Source organism: Hyperolius riggenbachi, chromosome 4 (assembly GCF_040937935.1).
Source record: "Hyperolius riggenbachi isolate aHypRig1 chromosome 4, aHypRig1.pri, whole genome shotgun sequence".
NCBI classification, from domain to species: Eukaryota; Metazoa; Chordata; class Amphibia; order Anura; family Hyperoliidae; genus Hyperolius; species Hyperolius riggenbachi.
The window spans coordinates 149318624-149334897 of record NC_090649.1 but is presented as its reverse complement, the minus strand read 5'-3'; the positions used below and the strand labels follow the sequence as shown (position 1 = coordinate 149334897).

Below are 16274 nucleotides of genomic sequence, written 5' to 3'. Positions count from 1 at the left end.
GCCCTTTTTTACTATTTCCTAATCTCTTATCCAGCCTGTTTTAAAAGAACAGGCAAATGTTTTTGATTTCATGGGGCAGCCATCTTTTTCATGGGGGCAGCCATCTTTTTGGTTGAAAGGAGGTGACAGGGAGCATGAGATATAGTTCCAACTGTCCCGATCACCCCTTCCAGCTGCGTGTGCTAGGCTTCAAATCTTAAATCCAAAATTAAAAAAAAAAATTGCACTAAAACAGCAGAACGAGAACAACATCAGAAATCCCATCATGCTTTTCATGGCATTAGGAGGAAAATGCCTGGGCAGTTTTCTTCTGTGCAGCTAAAAATGAGGCTTGGATAAGAAAAAAAAGTTCTGATGCTGTGAAACTGTTAAAGAAACACCAAGCCTGTTCAGTGCTGCTGAGTAGATTTTTAGTCTGAAGGTTCACTTTAAAGGGACACTTAAGTCTATAAAAAACGAGTTTTACTCACCTGGGGCTTCCAGCAGCCCCCTGCAGCTGTATCGTGCCCACGCAGGCTCCATCAGATGCTCCTGGCCCCGCCGGCAGCCACTTCTGGTTTCGGCGACAGGAGCCAACAGGCCGGGAACGCAAGTGATTATTCGCATTCCCGGCCACAATAGCGCCCTCTATGCTGCTATAGCATATAGCAGCCACTAGGGTGCGCTCTATAGGCAGTAGCAGTCACCTCACTAAATGGGTACTGGCTAACGGGACAGGAAGAGCCAAGATTTGAACCCTGGTCTCCTGTGTCAGAGGCTGAGCTCTTAACCAGTACCCTATCCAGCCACATGGTGGCTCAGTTTATAGCGTGGGTTTTATTTGACTGTATGCAGTACGTAACTGTAGACCTTATGCACTGTGTAGAAAATACTGTGTATTAACTGGAATTCCCCTTTAATACTGTATTGCATTTGTAGATAGACAAATGACACTGCACAGTATCTGGAACCAACAAGCTGTTGCCGCTAAAGTAATTCAATAAACAACCAACATCGGCATAACAAATGATCTGAGTGAAAGCCATAAAGTGGAACGGGCACAGCAGCGTTTCATGTCCTCTGCTGTTCAGACAATGTCTGAAAATAAATATATTCCACAAAGAGCCTTGTGTTAAGCGCAAGTAATGTTGAAAATACATGTACCTTGCAACAACTAATCTGATGCACTGACTGAGCCCAAATGTTTTAGCTCTGTAAATCTTGCATTCATTTAGAAAACAGATACAAAAAAAATCTCTAACGGGAAAGAAGGATTTTTTTCAGTAAAAGGACATACCAGGTAAATTTCATTCAGACAAGAAAAGAAAACATTGTTCCTAAACCTGATCAGTTTATCCTTGAGGTATTTGTCTAGGGAAGGAATGCAATAAGAAAGGATTACTCAGCACTGCTTGTCTTCCATACCAATAAGTAAGTGAAATGTCCTTTACGTTTGTAACTTTCCCTTCTTTATTCACAAAGAATCTCTTGTACCTTTCTGATGTAGATTTTCTTTTATTAGAAAAAATGCACATGATGCAATTATGCAATACAATTATAAAGCTTGTAACTTTACATTGATGGCATCTCCTGCCTAATATGCCATTAAGGATTAAAGGGAATCTGAAGGGAAAATAAACTTATGATATAATGATTTGTATGTGTAGTACAGCTAAGAAATAAGACATTAGTAGCAGAGACATAAGTCTAACATTGTTTCCAGTACAGGAAGAGTTAAAGTAGATCCGAGATGAACTTTTACTCATTGCATAATTGTGTTCCTTTCCTATTGTTTATAGGCCATTCCTCAAGCCAAATCCTTTTTTTGTTTTTGTTTTAATAGTCTAATTCCCTATAAACTAAACAAGCCATGCCCACAGGTTTTCAGAGAGCCAAGGCACTGTCAGACAGTAGCAAGGGCTCATGGGAGCTCAGTCTGGGCAGGAGAAGTGGGAGGTATTACTAGCCAGAGATTTCAGAAGCAGAGGGGAGGAGGGAGGAGGAGGAGGGGGGGATTCGTTTTTTTTGCTCAAGATGCAGATAAGCCTGCCTCTGTGTAATGTTTACAAACAACATGGCTGCTGTCATAGTATCACAGGAAGAAATAATCATATTCTATCAAAGCTGTTTGCAGCTAGATTTGCTGTGTAAACTATCTAAACTGTAGAAAAGATATATAGACAAGTTACTTGTTATAGTTAGGTTTTCATCTCTGATCCGCTTTAAGAAACTTCAGTTATCTATGCAAAACAGCTTCACTGATCTCTCCGACTTTCAAAGTCAGACAGCTCTGTCTTCTGAAGCTTATTATCTGCAGTGTCTGTCACTGTATTTTGTTTTTTTCTGCAGAAGAAAGGTCATTAGCCTGCTCTGTGAAATCATTTATAATGCTGAGTGTAGTGTGTAAATTGCAAATATTAGAGAATGGTGCAATGTTATAAAAAAAAACGATCTAGTTGAAAATAAAAATAAGAGCCTATTTTCTTTGCTACAAATGTTCTATAAATTATCCATATTACACAACCAATTCATTATATCATTTTTTTTTTTGTTTCAGTGTCACTTTAAGTTCAGGGACCAACTAGGAACCGCAATTCGCAATTGTTAGCACTTTGTGCAAGAGTTTTATGAGCGATTTTAGGAGAGATTTACATGCTCCAATACTTTACATTAAAGCACAAACACTCACAAAATGCTGCATGTCCTGCGACTGCGATACGCTCTAATCGCATCCCTCTAACTGTTCACCAACATTCACTTTCATTGAATATGCACACAACCGAGAAAATATACCAGGGAAATATAATCAAACACAGGGTCACTAATGACCAGCCCTTTGAGAATCAATATAGGAGTATTTAGCTCCACATTATTGGACCTAATGGTCAGTAAAAGAAACACAACTTTAATCGTGCCTAACAAGATTCACAAATTAATGTATAAAACCTCTAGTGTGGAGGTCTTGGCTTATCCCTCACAATAAGACATCTAATGTGGTGTAGCTATTCCACATAGAGGTTTAGAACCCTGCTGGTATATGAGATGGTTGTAACCACTAGCATTCAGTCAGCTGTCATGTAGACTGCTAGCAGATGCTGCCTGTAGTCAGTACAGACCATCACCTATATATACATATCAGGAGGACGTATAGAGGAGTGATAGTGCTATTTACACAGTGATTGTATAATGATCTCAACATTCACTTTCATTGGCAAAGCATTTTTTAAATCGAACAGCAATTGTCAGCGATCCGAAAACCCAGCCAAAAATGCTCTAGTGGATCCCAGTCTTAAATGTACTGACTGCTCTAGTAAAGTGCATAGTTAAACAGAACAGAGCATCATTGTTACCTTCCAGGGAAGCTCAATAGCACATTAAAGATGCATGCTAAAATGTGGCTCATTAATAAAAAAAACCTTTCATTTAACCTCATCTTTTTACATTTAAGTGTTAATTACAATCAGTATTCTTTTACTTCTGTCTACCTCTGTCTGCAAGATTTCAGCAAGCAGCAGAAAATGGAAGGCAGATAAGGACGCTTCTAATTAGACTTAATTGCCCAGAAGCTGAGATCAAACAAACAAACCCATTCAGCATTAAGGAGGGAGGAGGAAGGGGGGCTCTATGCTTCAAACAGATAAGATAAGTCACACTTGGCGAACTTCACACCAATCCTGGATAATGGCAGTGAAAAGGGAGCAGGGGAGTTAACGTCTCAAACATGGCAGCCCTTTCAGTTTTTAAAAGATGGGTTGCTAAGATCCCTTCAAAGGGCAAGAGTGTAAATGGGACAAACTAAAAATTTTCTCTAATCTGAATGTTAAAAGGTTCTTGAATTTCTCAAACCTCTCAAATCATACAAATCCTGTACATTAAAAAAAAATTAAAAAAAAATCTTTGATCTGTGTAAGAAATTTAGTTAGAAGTTAGAACTCTTTGTAAATAAGCCAGGGATTCAACAGATTTATCGTCCCATCCCATTGGAAGCCTCTTCTAAAATTTCTTCACAAATACTCCCCATCTATCCTTTACCACATTAAGTACATACTACTACCTGTTTACATAAAGCACATACAGATTACACAACACCTAAAAACAGATGGCCAATCCAGTTTGTCTACTGCATGACTAATTTATACCATAATTATTTTTAACCACAATTCTTTTATACCAAACAATAAAGGTCAGAGAAGGTTATAGAGAAAACTAGTGTTCTGTGCTAAATCACTGTAGGTATTTTGTGCAGAATTCATTTATGGGAGAAAATGCTTAATCCAGTCCAAGAAACTAGGAACATACCACAAGAAGCAAAGGAAAACCATGTGCACTGATTACTCCCAACTACAGCATGCAGCATCCCAAGCAAACCAAAGTTAAACAAAATCAATGTGCTGCACACTGCTATTTAACCTAATAGGGACCAACGTAGTACAAATCTACGTCCAGCAGGTGGGGCTGCCGCTCTGACTGGACATAGATTCAGGCAGGGGTCACACTTGTCGGCTTTTGTGCGCGTTTTCTGCACAGAAAAACTGTTTTCAACTGAGAACTCATGTTAATCAATGAGCTAGGTCACACTTGAATGCAGATTTCGCTCGCAGAAAAAACCTGACATCTTGCGCAATTTGTCAGTTTTCTCTATAAATTACATTAGCTGTTGTAAGGTAGAGGTCACACATGTCTTTCAGTTTTCTGAAAAGTGTAGAAACTGAAAGACAAGTGTGACCCCTGCCTCAACATCCACGAAAATGAAGCACCCTGGCGCGATCGTGCACACCCGAGAGGGGAGATTGAGCTGATATATGACAGCTGACATCTCGCCTCAGTGATCAGAAGCCATCGCGTATGGCGTCTGATCATGTGATCATTATGTTTGCCGGCAGATCGTAGTGATCACCAGTAAGAGCTGCGGCGGTAGGGGGGAAAGAAGAGGATCCACTCACCTTCCTGCCGTTCCCACGGCGATCGGCGCTCCCCTCTGCTCTGGTCGGCATCGCTGCTCGCTCGGACGTAAGTATCGGGTCCCGGCTTGATGACGTCATCAAGCCGCAACCCGGAACTGAGTGGCAGTTCGAGCGGGGATGCCAGCCAGAGCGGAGGGTTCCACAGCGGCTCATCACTGGAGCCTGGGAGGTGAGTAAAGGCTGCTCGCTACAGGGGGGAAACCATGCCCAGCAAGCCACACTCGTGATCCAGCTGCCTGATACCCCCAAACGCGCCCCCCCCCCCCCCCATGCAAAATTGTCTGGTCCTTAAGAGGGGGGTTAGGCAGCCGGTCCCAAAAGGGTTAAAGAGGAACTCAACTAAATATAACAATGAATACAATTGTTTATTGTTTACAGTATTACTTTAGGAATTATTAAGTATGTGTTTGCACCAGGCATGGTCATCTACATAACTAGATGCAGCCTCAAAGATTTCTTGCATACTTTACCTGAACACTATTGTTTATGTTAAATGTCAGTTACCGTTCTAAGCAAACTTGTAAAGTGTTTTTAATGCATAGATTTAAACAGTGTTTTATATGTAATAATAGTAATTGACGTATAGTGCTTTTAAAGCTCAATTTTGGCAGGATGTTTTTGTTGACACACTTTTGTAAAATGTAACTGTCAGCTTGACAGTCTCCAGTCACAAACAAAAATCATACAGCACCCTCTGCTGTAGAAAGGGATCAAGCAACAGATGGGATGGCCATATATGGCCCTAGTTTTACAGATAATTATCAAATGTATTTATTTAAGAGCATCAGGCCCTACTATCATTATATGTATTCATGTCCTCTTCTTTCAGAAGCTCATTTAGAGTAAAAAAAACAAAACTTTGCTATCTCAATAGCCCTCTCTGCATGAAACAGTGCCATGGGCTGTAAACTTATTTACAATGTTGTGCACAGTGGATACGGGAACATTAAGGTCTCTGGAGATGGACTTGTAGCCTTGAGACTGTTCATGCTGTTCAATATTTTGGTGCTCAAATCTTCAAACAATTCTTTGCTCTGCTTTCTTTCCTCCATGCTCAGTGCGGTACACACAGACAACCAAAAACAAGGTTAGGTCAACTTTTCTCCATTTTAACTGGTAGCAAGTGAGAATACCTATAATGCCAGCACCTGGTAATTGCTACAGGCAAGTTGAACTACAAATCAAAGGAGCATCACGTACTTAGAATACAATTACAAGCACAATCTGATAAGGTGCCAAAAATTTCCACCAGGCCATTTTTGATTTTTTGTGTGTGTGTGTGGAATGTCTCATTTGTCTCTGCTTTTTTGTGTTCTTCCTGTGCCAACAACATTTTTTATACACAGACTTTTGACATTACCGGCCCATATCCTTTAGAGCTCCCAGCATGCAAGAAACTATTCAAAATAAGTTTGATATTACTTTTTTACCTAATTAAGGAGGTAAACCTAGGCGTAAAAGTGAATTGGTTTGGGCCTATAGTGTTGATATGGGAATAGGTAAGGGAAGGACCTCTTGACTCTTCTCTTGGGAAGAGGTGGCCACCAAACTGCCTCTCCAGGGGCTACACTGGTACCATATATACCCCTCCAAAACCTAATGCCAGCACTAATGCTTTGTGTTGGTTTTTATCTGGTGAGAACACCCTCAATGTTTTCTCTTACTTTTTTACCTATTTTAAAAAAAATAAAGTAAAGCAATGCTGTTGTAATATGGAAGACGTACTAATAGTTTATTACCCACTTTATTACGCACTTACAGCTAGTGAAAACCTAGTCTGTACCCTAAGCAAGAAAAATACTAAAATGAAAAAAATCAGTTAAGACTTTTCCTGTATGAGGCCCAGTGGTCTTTCTTGCTATTTGACTCTGTGAGTAACTTACTTTATAAAACTAGCAAGGGGCAATAACACAGAGCACCCAAGCCCCCACTTGGATTTTGCTGCACTCCCTCCTAGCCTGACAAGAACAGAGGGATGGACCAGCAATATAACCGCAGTTCTGGTTCACTAGAGTAAAACATCTGACAGTATCTTGCAGCTCAGCTGAATCTGAGTAGATGTTATAAATTGCCCGACACAAATACGACTGACTTTAGGCTTGTACATGCCTTCAGCATGTGATGCCCTGAACTATCATTGTTTGATTGTTAATTTGACACTGCTGTGGGTCATAGCTGTACAGACAGCTCACCTAGAGTCCAGAAGCGTGTACAGGTTAATACTCCTCGTTTGCTGCCTTTGGTTACGATCCAGGCCAACAAGATGGTGCCGATTTGCATTTGATTTTCCCACATGCTCCCTATTATATTGAAGGCCCAATAGTGGCATTTTGCTCTTTTTGTACTTGTGCCTTCTCTTCGTTTCCTCTGGAGATCTTCTTTGTTTTGCAAAGACCTGATGAAGGGTCGATACGGACACAAAACGGACTAGTGTCGTTGCCTGAATTACCATGCAAACAAAGTGTACAATATATTTCCTGTGCAAAACTGTCAAGATTGTATGATTCCTCTTGGAAAGATTCATTTTATGTCTTGGAAACCTTTTGACACAGAAATATTTTTACCGGAGTATTTGCCATTTTTGATATACCATATTTTTCGGACTATAAGACGCTCCGGACTATAATACGCACCTAGGTTTAAAGGGCAAAAACCAGGGAAAAATACTAAACCTGTGTGCATCCATGGTCCAGGAGTGTCTTATGGGCCTTTCCTCCCCCAAGATGTCTAAGTTACACTGCTAGGCTACACTAACAACTCCTGCTGCCCCCACAAACTATACTAAACTACACTGCACTAACCCTTGCTGCCCCCCCAGCTACACTACACTACACAAACCCCTGCTTACCCCCACCCGCCCAGCTACACAGCACTACACAACACTACACTACCTACACTACAGTACAATACACAACCCCACACTACACAACCCCCATCCCAGCTACAATAACCAACAAATACAATAGCATTACATGAGATCTCACCAGCCTGGGTGGCAGTTGCTGCGTCCGGTCTGGGTGTCCATGCTGTCTTAATGAGGTGGTGGCATCAGCAGCAGCGTGATTCACAGCGATCCTAAACAGCATAGGAGCTGCCTACTGTCTTGCGTACTTGCATCATCACATGACCCCGGCGCAAGTGCGTTTCATGTGATGATGAAAGTACACAAACCAGTACGGAAGCCGCTGTAGACTCTGCCGCTATAGCGGCTGAAGATGTGCTATGTCAGCTTGGATCGCGCTGCTGCGGGGCTGCTGGGCAACATCAAAGAGTAATCATTGTGGAGGATTACATCTGCTTTTCTTAATCCACTTAGAGACATTGTGGATCACGCTGCGGGGAACAATGAGGCAGACTGAAGATCAAAGGACAGGCATTGTGAAGACTACAGCGGCTGCTTCAATGCCGCTTACAAACAATGGGGATCGCACTGCTAGGTGAGATTACGGATCAAAGGGGATGATTACATTGGGGATGATTACAGCAGCTTTCCTTATGCAGCTTAGAATGTATTGCGCTGCTGCCACCCCACTGCGGACCAAGGAAACAAGTACCTGAATGTTACATTCGGACTATAAGACACAGTAACTTTTTCTCCCCACTTTTGGGGGAGAAAAAGTGTGTCTTATAGTCCGAAAAATACGGTAATAAAATTAGACATTAATATATATTTTTTTGTGGTTTCTGATTATTCATATCCTCTTACCAACACATATGTGGTTATTCGAGTGTGGTGGACTACTCGTATGGGGATTTTTTGTTTATTCACATGAGTTGATTAAGACTCTTCTCCCAATTATTCTATACACAGGTTAATATTGAAAAGGCTGTCTATCTGCAACTTGAAACCAGGCTGTCAGTAAACAACATCCTGGACCCTCTACAATCTGGCTTTAAGAAACACCACAGCTGTGAAACAGCCCTCATCCAAGTCTGCAACGATCTGCTCATGGCAAGGGACAGAGGGGAATGCTCCATCCTAATCCTGTTGGATCTCTCAGCTGCTTTTGATACAGTTGACCATGAAATCCTGCTTAACAGACTGCAGGAGTACTGTGGCATCAGTGGATCAGTCCTCCAGTGGTTCAGATCATTCCTGACTGACAGAACACAGAGAGTATCCCTAGGACCTATAATGTCCAAACCTGCACCTCTACAATTCGGAGTGCCACAAGGATCAATCCTATCCCCTCTGCTGTTTGCAATCTACATGTTGCCACTCGGTACACTTATCCAACGACATGGCCTGACGTACCACTGCTACGCCGATGACACACAGCTATACCTGTCCTTCAAACCTGGTGGAACAGACCCTACCCCAAAAATAAACTCTTGCTTAGCTGAGCTTCAGGCATGGATGAATGATAACTGGTTGAAACTGAATGCTGACAAAACTGAGGTCCTGTTTGTCCAAAGCCAGCACTCGCCATCAAAACAGCTCTATCCTAAAGCAACACCAATCAGGATTGGGAATTCAGACATAAACAGCTCCAACCTTGTGCGCAGCCTTGGCGTACTAATCGATGGGGAATTGAGTTTCAGAAACCAAATTTCATCTGTAGTTAAATCTTCCTTCTTTCATCTGAAGAACATTGCAAAGATTAAACATCTGATTCCCCCAGAGGATCTTCAAACCCTAGTTCACGCCTTCATCACATCACGGCTGGACTACTGCAATGCCCTTTATGCTGGCCTCCCCAAAAAAGACTTGCGTCGCCTGCAATTAGTGCAGAATGCTGCTGCCAGATTGCTAACAAACCAGCCTCGCCACTGTCACATTACACCGATCCTTCGCTCACTGCACTGGCTACCAGTAGAATGGAGAATACTCTTCAAGATTGGACTGCTGACATTCAAATCCCTGCACAATCTGGGCCCTGGATACATGAAGGACTTGCTGAAGCTGCACCACACCTCTCACAACCTCAGATCAGCAAGTTCTATAAACTTGGTCACTCCCAGAGTGCACCTCAAAAAATCTGGAGACAGAGCCTTCTGTCATGCTGCCCCTACTCTTTGGAACTCCCTACCACACCCAGTAAAGACAGCACCATCCCTGGAGCTATTCAAATCCAGACTGAAAAGCCACCTGTTTAGCCTGGCATTTCCAGATTTATAAAATTCTTCCCCTGTACCACGATGGTCGGAGCCATGCTTATGCGCTTTGAGTCCCACGGGAGAAAAGCGCTTTACAAATGTTATTTGTTGTTGTTGTTGTTGTTGTTGTTAATAGAGAGGTCAGGAGGGAAAACAAAGCAGGGCCGAAATGAGCGGCTTACACAGGGTGGGTGAGATGACGATACATGTTCATCACTGTGGTTTAGAATCTGGCATGCCAGATTGGCAAATGATGCTGTGGGACACCAGTACACATGCTACATTTTCAACCAACACCTTGCACAACAATCTTCCCAGCTGAGTTTTTGAAGCATGAACACAAGCCTTTAGAATACTGAAAACAATGAGAGCAGCATGCAGTGAAATGTGTAAAGTAAAAATCAACTGGACAAAAAGGAAACTGAAATGTTCTATTGTAAACATTATGGCCCTTATTCAATTCACTTTTTCTCCTAAGATTTCTCCTGGGAGATAATGTTTTCATATTCTGTTTAGAATAACTTTTCAGCACCCTGCAATTGAGAGTACCAAAACGAAGTTGAAAAAACTCTGTCAAAATAATTGAGTATTTTTTGCCTGCTGGTGTCTTAAAATGTTTTTTTTATCGAAAAGTTGTGAAAATATCACCTAGGAGAAAACGTGGGAGAAAAAAGGGAATTGAATAAGAGCCTAGGGGCATATGCAATTAACTTTTTCTCATAAGTTATGGGATCATTTTCATCTTCTCTTTAAAGTGGATCTGAGAGAAACTTTTACTCATTGCATAATTGTGTTCCTTTCATATAGTTTATAGCGCATTCCTCAAGCCAAATACTTTTTTTGTTTTGTTTTAATACTCTAATTCCATATAAACTAAACAAGCCTCGCCCACAGCTTCAGAGAGCCTTGGCATTTTCAGACTCATGTACCAAGGTCTTATGGGAGCTCAGTTTGGGCAGGAGGAGGAGGAGGTTACTAGCCATAGATTTCAGAGACAGAGGGGAGGAGGGGAGGCTCAGGGCTGAGATGCTATCAGCTCACCTGCATAATTAGACAAACAGAACATGGCTGCTCTCATTGTATCACAGGAATCAATAATCATAAACTGTTGAAGCTGTTTGCAGCTAGATATGCTGTGTAAACTATCTAAACTTTAGATAAGATATATACACAAGTTACTTGTTATAGTTAGTTTTTCCTCTCAGATCCGCTTTAAACTAATTTTTAACGATTTTACAATTGAAAAAGTTCCCAAAAGTTGGTGAAAAAATAATACATTTTATTCTGAGTATTTTCTTGCTTGCTGGTGGCTTAAAAAGCATTTTATGACAGTGAGCTGGATAGTGTACTGGTTAAGGGCCTTTGACGTGGGAGGCCAGTGTTTGAATCCTGGCTAGGGTCAGTACCTATTCAGTAAGGAGTTCAAGGCAAGACTCCCTGACACTACAGGGTGGTGGCCTCTTAAGCGCGACCCAGTGGCTGCAGCCCTTGAGCTCTTTGAGTCAGACAGGAGAAAAGCACTATACAAATGTTCGGATTATTATTATTATTAAGTTGTGAAAATATAAACTGGGAGAAAATTCAAGAGAAAAAGTGAACTGCCTGTCACACTAAAACCTATCACTGTGACAGGAACATGGAAATGGGGACATCAGGGACAGAGACAACTATAAAAACTTAATCGGCATACATTTACTTACTATGTTAAGACAATGGCAACTGCATCATTCAGAACGCTCTCTCCAAATAGTAGGGTGTAAAGATCGGTATCCACATGCAGCTCATGGAAGATAGCCAGCACCGTAACTGAAACAATCAAAGCACAAATGATAAATATATCTTTAATTTACCATGCTGTCATTCCAGGGAGATATACAGCACTAAACCAAATGTTAGCTAGGTTTTACAGCAAAGCTCTTTTCCCTATGACAAGTTTAGGCCTTGATGTATTCATATTCATGCACTAATATTCAATAAATCAGTACAGAGGAGAATAAAAGCAGCTGTAAGGAATAGGGGTATGTTAAGACATCCTGACGTTCCCTGTTCTGATTCAATTTAAGTCATTTTCCATTCCTCAATGAGTTTCACTCTGAATAGAATTCACTGAGCAGTATTCTTAACATTTAATAGCGCCAACTTCAGCAGTCGTTAATCACACCACTGTCCTCACTGAAGTCATCCGGGTTGTGCTATCCTAGGTGTCTGTTTCCATTAGACTGCCATCATGTGCAATGGCCCATAGTACTAACGAGATGTTAATGAGGCAAGAAAAGGATTCTTGACTGTGCGCTTTGTTATGCTCTATAAATGTTAATGTCTGGAATTATGCATAGGTTACATGTTATGTCTGGAAGCGTAACGCTACCAATTTAAAGAGTGAAATTCAGTTACCAATAAAATGATGCTAAATTCTTAACTAAAAAGGTGAGGTATACTAGATAAGGCTGCAACAATTCAGCCATTTCATGTGGTTTCCAAGGACATAAGTAGCACAAAACCAATACCTCTTGGCTTGTTCAAAGTACAAGGGGGCATGATCCATGTATAGAGGAGAAACATTTTTGCCATTTACTTCGAAAGGGGTTCTTTACAGTAAAAGTGGTAAAAAATTTGGAATATTATAGAGAAAGTTGCAAATTCTTTATCTGCATTTAAAGTGGATCCGAGAAATGTTTACTCATTGCATAATTGTGTTCCTTTCTTATTGTTTATAGGGCATTCCTCAAGCCAAATACTTCTTTGTTTTTAATACTCTAATTCCCCATAAACTAAACAAGTCTCGCCCACAGCTTTTCAGAGTGCCTTGGCATTTTCAGACAGTAGCAAGGGTTCATGGGAGCTCAGTCTAGGCAGGAAGAGGGGGAGGTGTTACTAGTCAGAGATTTCAGAGGCAGAGGGGAGGAGGGGGGATTAGGTTTTCACAGGCTGAGGGCTGGAGATGCAGATCAGCTTGCCTGTGTGTAATGTTTACAAACAGAATATGGTCGCTGTCATTGTATCACAGAAAAAAATAATCCTATTCTGTTGAAGCTGTTTGCAGCTAGATTTGCTGTGTAAACTATCTAAACTTTAGATAAGATATATAGACAAGTTACTTGTTACAGTTAGTTTTTCATCTCGGATCCACTTTAAAGAGGGCTTGGATGCTTTCCTTGCATTGAAGGACATCCATGGCTATTCCTGGTGGGGGGGGGTCCTCACTGAGCTCCTTTGTCTTAGCCATGACTGTCCACAAACCAACTGCAGAGATCTGCTGTTTTTCACCTGTTGAGTTGACTAAAACAGCTGTTCCCAATTAATAAGGGTAATTAATATGCTTTAGAAAAGCTTGGACTATTTGGAATGGTATGGAATTTTGGATTTTCCCACAGACTGACAGTTTGTGAAGGGTGTGAATATTTTTGAACTGGACACTATTTTGCTCAAATGTAAATAAAAGTTGAGAAATGTTTTTTTCTCCCTACAATAATACCCCTTGGTACATCATCTTACTATCTTTTGTCATTTCCCGTCAAAAAATTACTGGTTGAATAAAAGTAACTTGAAGTCAAAAGCCTGATGTACAAAATCACGGTAATACTGTGTATGGTAATATTATCCTTCCTTTTGGCAGCAAGTACCACGAGTTATGCTATAAGCGCGCCCCACGGTACTAGAGTTGGGACCCTTGCTACGGTAACGAGCGTTACTAACACATATTACTGTAACAATGGTCACGCTACTCAAGTACGGCAGGTTGCCCTAGTAGCGTAACTCATGGTATTTGCTGCTGGAAGTAAGGGTAAGATTGCCGTGCGCCATCTATGCATGGCAGTATCACTGTGATTTTGTGCATCAGGCCCTATATCTCATAATAAACGACAAAGAAGAGGGTCCAGGAAGTAGCGGTTGGCTTGAGGAAGATCTGGGAAACCTGGACCCAAGGGTTAGAATGGGCCCTTTATGGAGGATGTTCTAAAACGATAGAACATCCTCCATAAAGGGCCCATTCTAACCCTTGGGTCCAGGTTTCCCAGATATTCCTCAAGCCCACCGCTACTTCCTGGACCCTCTTCTTCGTCGCCATGCTCCTGTCAGTATACAAGCGTATTTGTAATGTGCATGCGTGAATACAGTTTACAAATGCCCATTAGAATGAAGCCACTTGTGCACAGAGGAAAAAGCTCTGCATGAGCGGTTTTGTTGTACTGGGCATGTGCAAACTGTAATTATACGTTCCCAGTACAGATTGTCTGGAGTTACCTAGGGAATTCTCCAAGATTGTATCTAATGGGATGTTTAAATCTCCCCCTACTATAACATTGCCCTCTGCTGCCAAGTCTACACTTCATAGGAAAACACCAGGAAAGCTAATTTGATACAATACAAAGTTTATAAAACAAGTTTCATTTGAATAATATAGCAACCTTGTTTACTGGTGATTTCTTCAAGCAATTCAAATGTAATATCTTTAGGAAATAAAATTAACACTACTTATTTGCTTGCCCAGTAAATTGCCTATGCATACGTTGTGGGATAATATTTGTTCATTAACTTAAGGATCTGTGTAATTCTAAAACAGGTTTCCTGGATCAGTGCCACTAGGAATAGTTACTGTGTGGCTTTAATAATGAAGCTGACCTTTTTTAATGGGACGTGTAAGACTTCTGCATTGATTGACATAAATGTCATTTGAAACATACTATTATTCTCCAAGGCCTTCTGTTATTATGTTGGCTAAACACAAAGAGAGGAAAACTAAACAAAAAATACACAGATTTAATTTTTAAAGAGGAGCTGTCAGCCATACTATCTCAGAAAAACAACAACACATTAAGTAGATATATACTTGCGCTACTTACATAACATATGTACTGCATTGTCCACGTTTTGATTTTAGTGATTTGTCTACAGTAAAAAAAAAAAAGAGAAAATCCTTCTTAGCATTTCCCATTTTAAGTGTGGCTAATTTGAAGCCAATCCTGATGTAATTTCCTCCCTTACTTTCCTCTGCCTGATTTGCCTGTCCTTCACTATAGAAAGTGCATTGTCTCAGCATTAGAAATAATGACCAATCAGAGAGGAACAGAGGTGTGGGAGGAGAAAACAGGAGGGAAATGTAATGGTTTGCGGAGATGCAGCCGCGCGGTCTGGCGGCGGGGCGTCTGTCTCTGTATTCAGACTGGCGGTTTCCGCACAACAGCATGCGTCTGGTTTGTCTAAGCCTTCTAGTGCATACAGATGGAGAGCTACACGCGCGCGTGCGCTAGGAGGCAGGACCTTTATGCCAGGAGGAGAGGGATCAGCTGATCAGGTTGGTCAGCTGATCGCAGCGCAGTCTGTCATTGTTTGAGTGGTGCTGGGTGGCGCTGGGGAGCGCTGCACTATATATAGATCTCGCTGGTCAGTCTCAGGTTGTCTGCCGTTGCGAATACATACGTGTGAGCACTCAGACCATAGTCAGATCCCACAGTGTGTTAGAACCAGGTGGACCTGGGGTGTTGTGACCAAGGATCTCACACCCAAGCTTAGGATTACTGTGTCATTGCTGTGTTATACTTTAGACCAGTTCCGGGGTGTTGTGACCAAGGACCTCACACCCAAGCTTAGGATTACTGTGTCATTGCTGTGTTATACTATAGACCAGTTCCTGGGTGTAGAGACCACGGACCTCACACCCCAGACTAGGACTTTGTTCTATATCTGTTATGACCCTTCGCTCTGTCGACCTCTCTCCTGCTTTCTGATTCGGTACCTCTGCATATCTGCCTTCCTGTTACCAAACCCTGCCTGTGCCCGGTTACCGAATCGGCCTACTGTCTCTGTACTTTATCTGCTCGTGTGTTGCCGACCCGGCCTGGCCGACCCTTCTGGCTGTAACTCACCCCGTGAGTGTTCAGTCTGTCTGTACTGCCTGTGACACTGTTCCACCAAGTGTCAGTTAGCTGCAGGGGCCTCCTTCTCCTCAGAGAGTTCTTCCTGCAGTACAGCCAGGGGCTCTATCCCTTAGGAGTCCTCTGGCTGCAGTATAGTCTGATTCCCAGTTTACCAGGGAATCACTGGCTGTCTCTATCCCCTTTCTTAGGAGATAGTTCCCACACAGCCAAGGACCACCTGCCCCTCAAGTGGTCCTTGCTCGAAGGCATCCGTGTCTCCTGCCCCACGGGAGATACGTTACTGTTGCACCAAACACTTACACTCTATCAGGTGTCCAGAGGTTAGTCATACTTGTATTATTAGTGATTCTGCAGA

At 41.8% G+C, this 16274-nt stretch overlaps 1 protein-coding gene across 1 annotated transcript in view; it reads right to left on the bottom strand.

Annotated features, from left to right (window-relative positions):
• The window catches only part of SLC9A9 (solute carrier family 9 member A9), a 954803-nt gene that overhangs the window by 710678 nt on the left and 227851 nt on the right, over positions 1-16274 (bottom strand). Inside the window, exon 6 of the mRNA XM_068280765.1 lies at positions 11741-11846. Coding sequence (XP_068136866.1) covers positions 11741-11846 — 106 coding nt within the window. The remainder of the gene's footprint in view (positions 1-11740; positions 11847-16274) is intronic.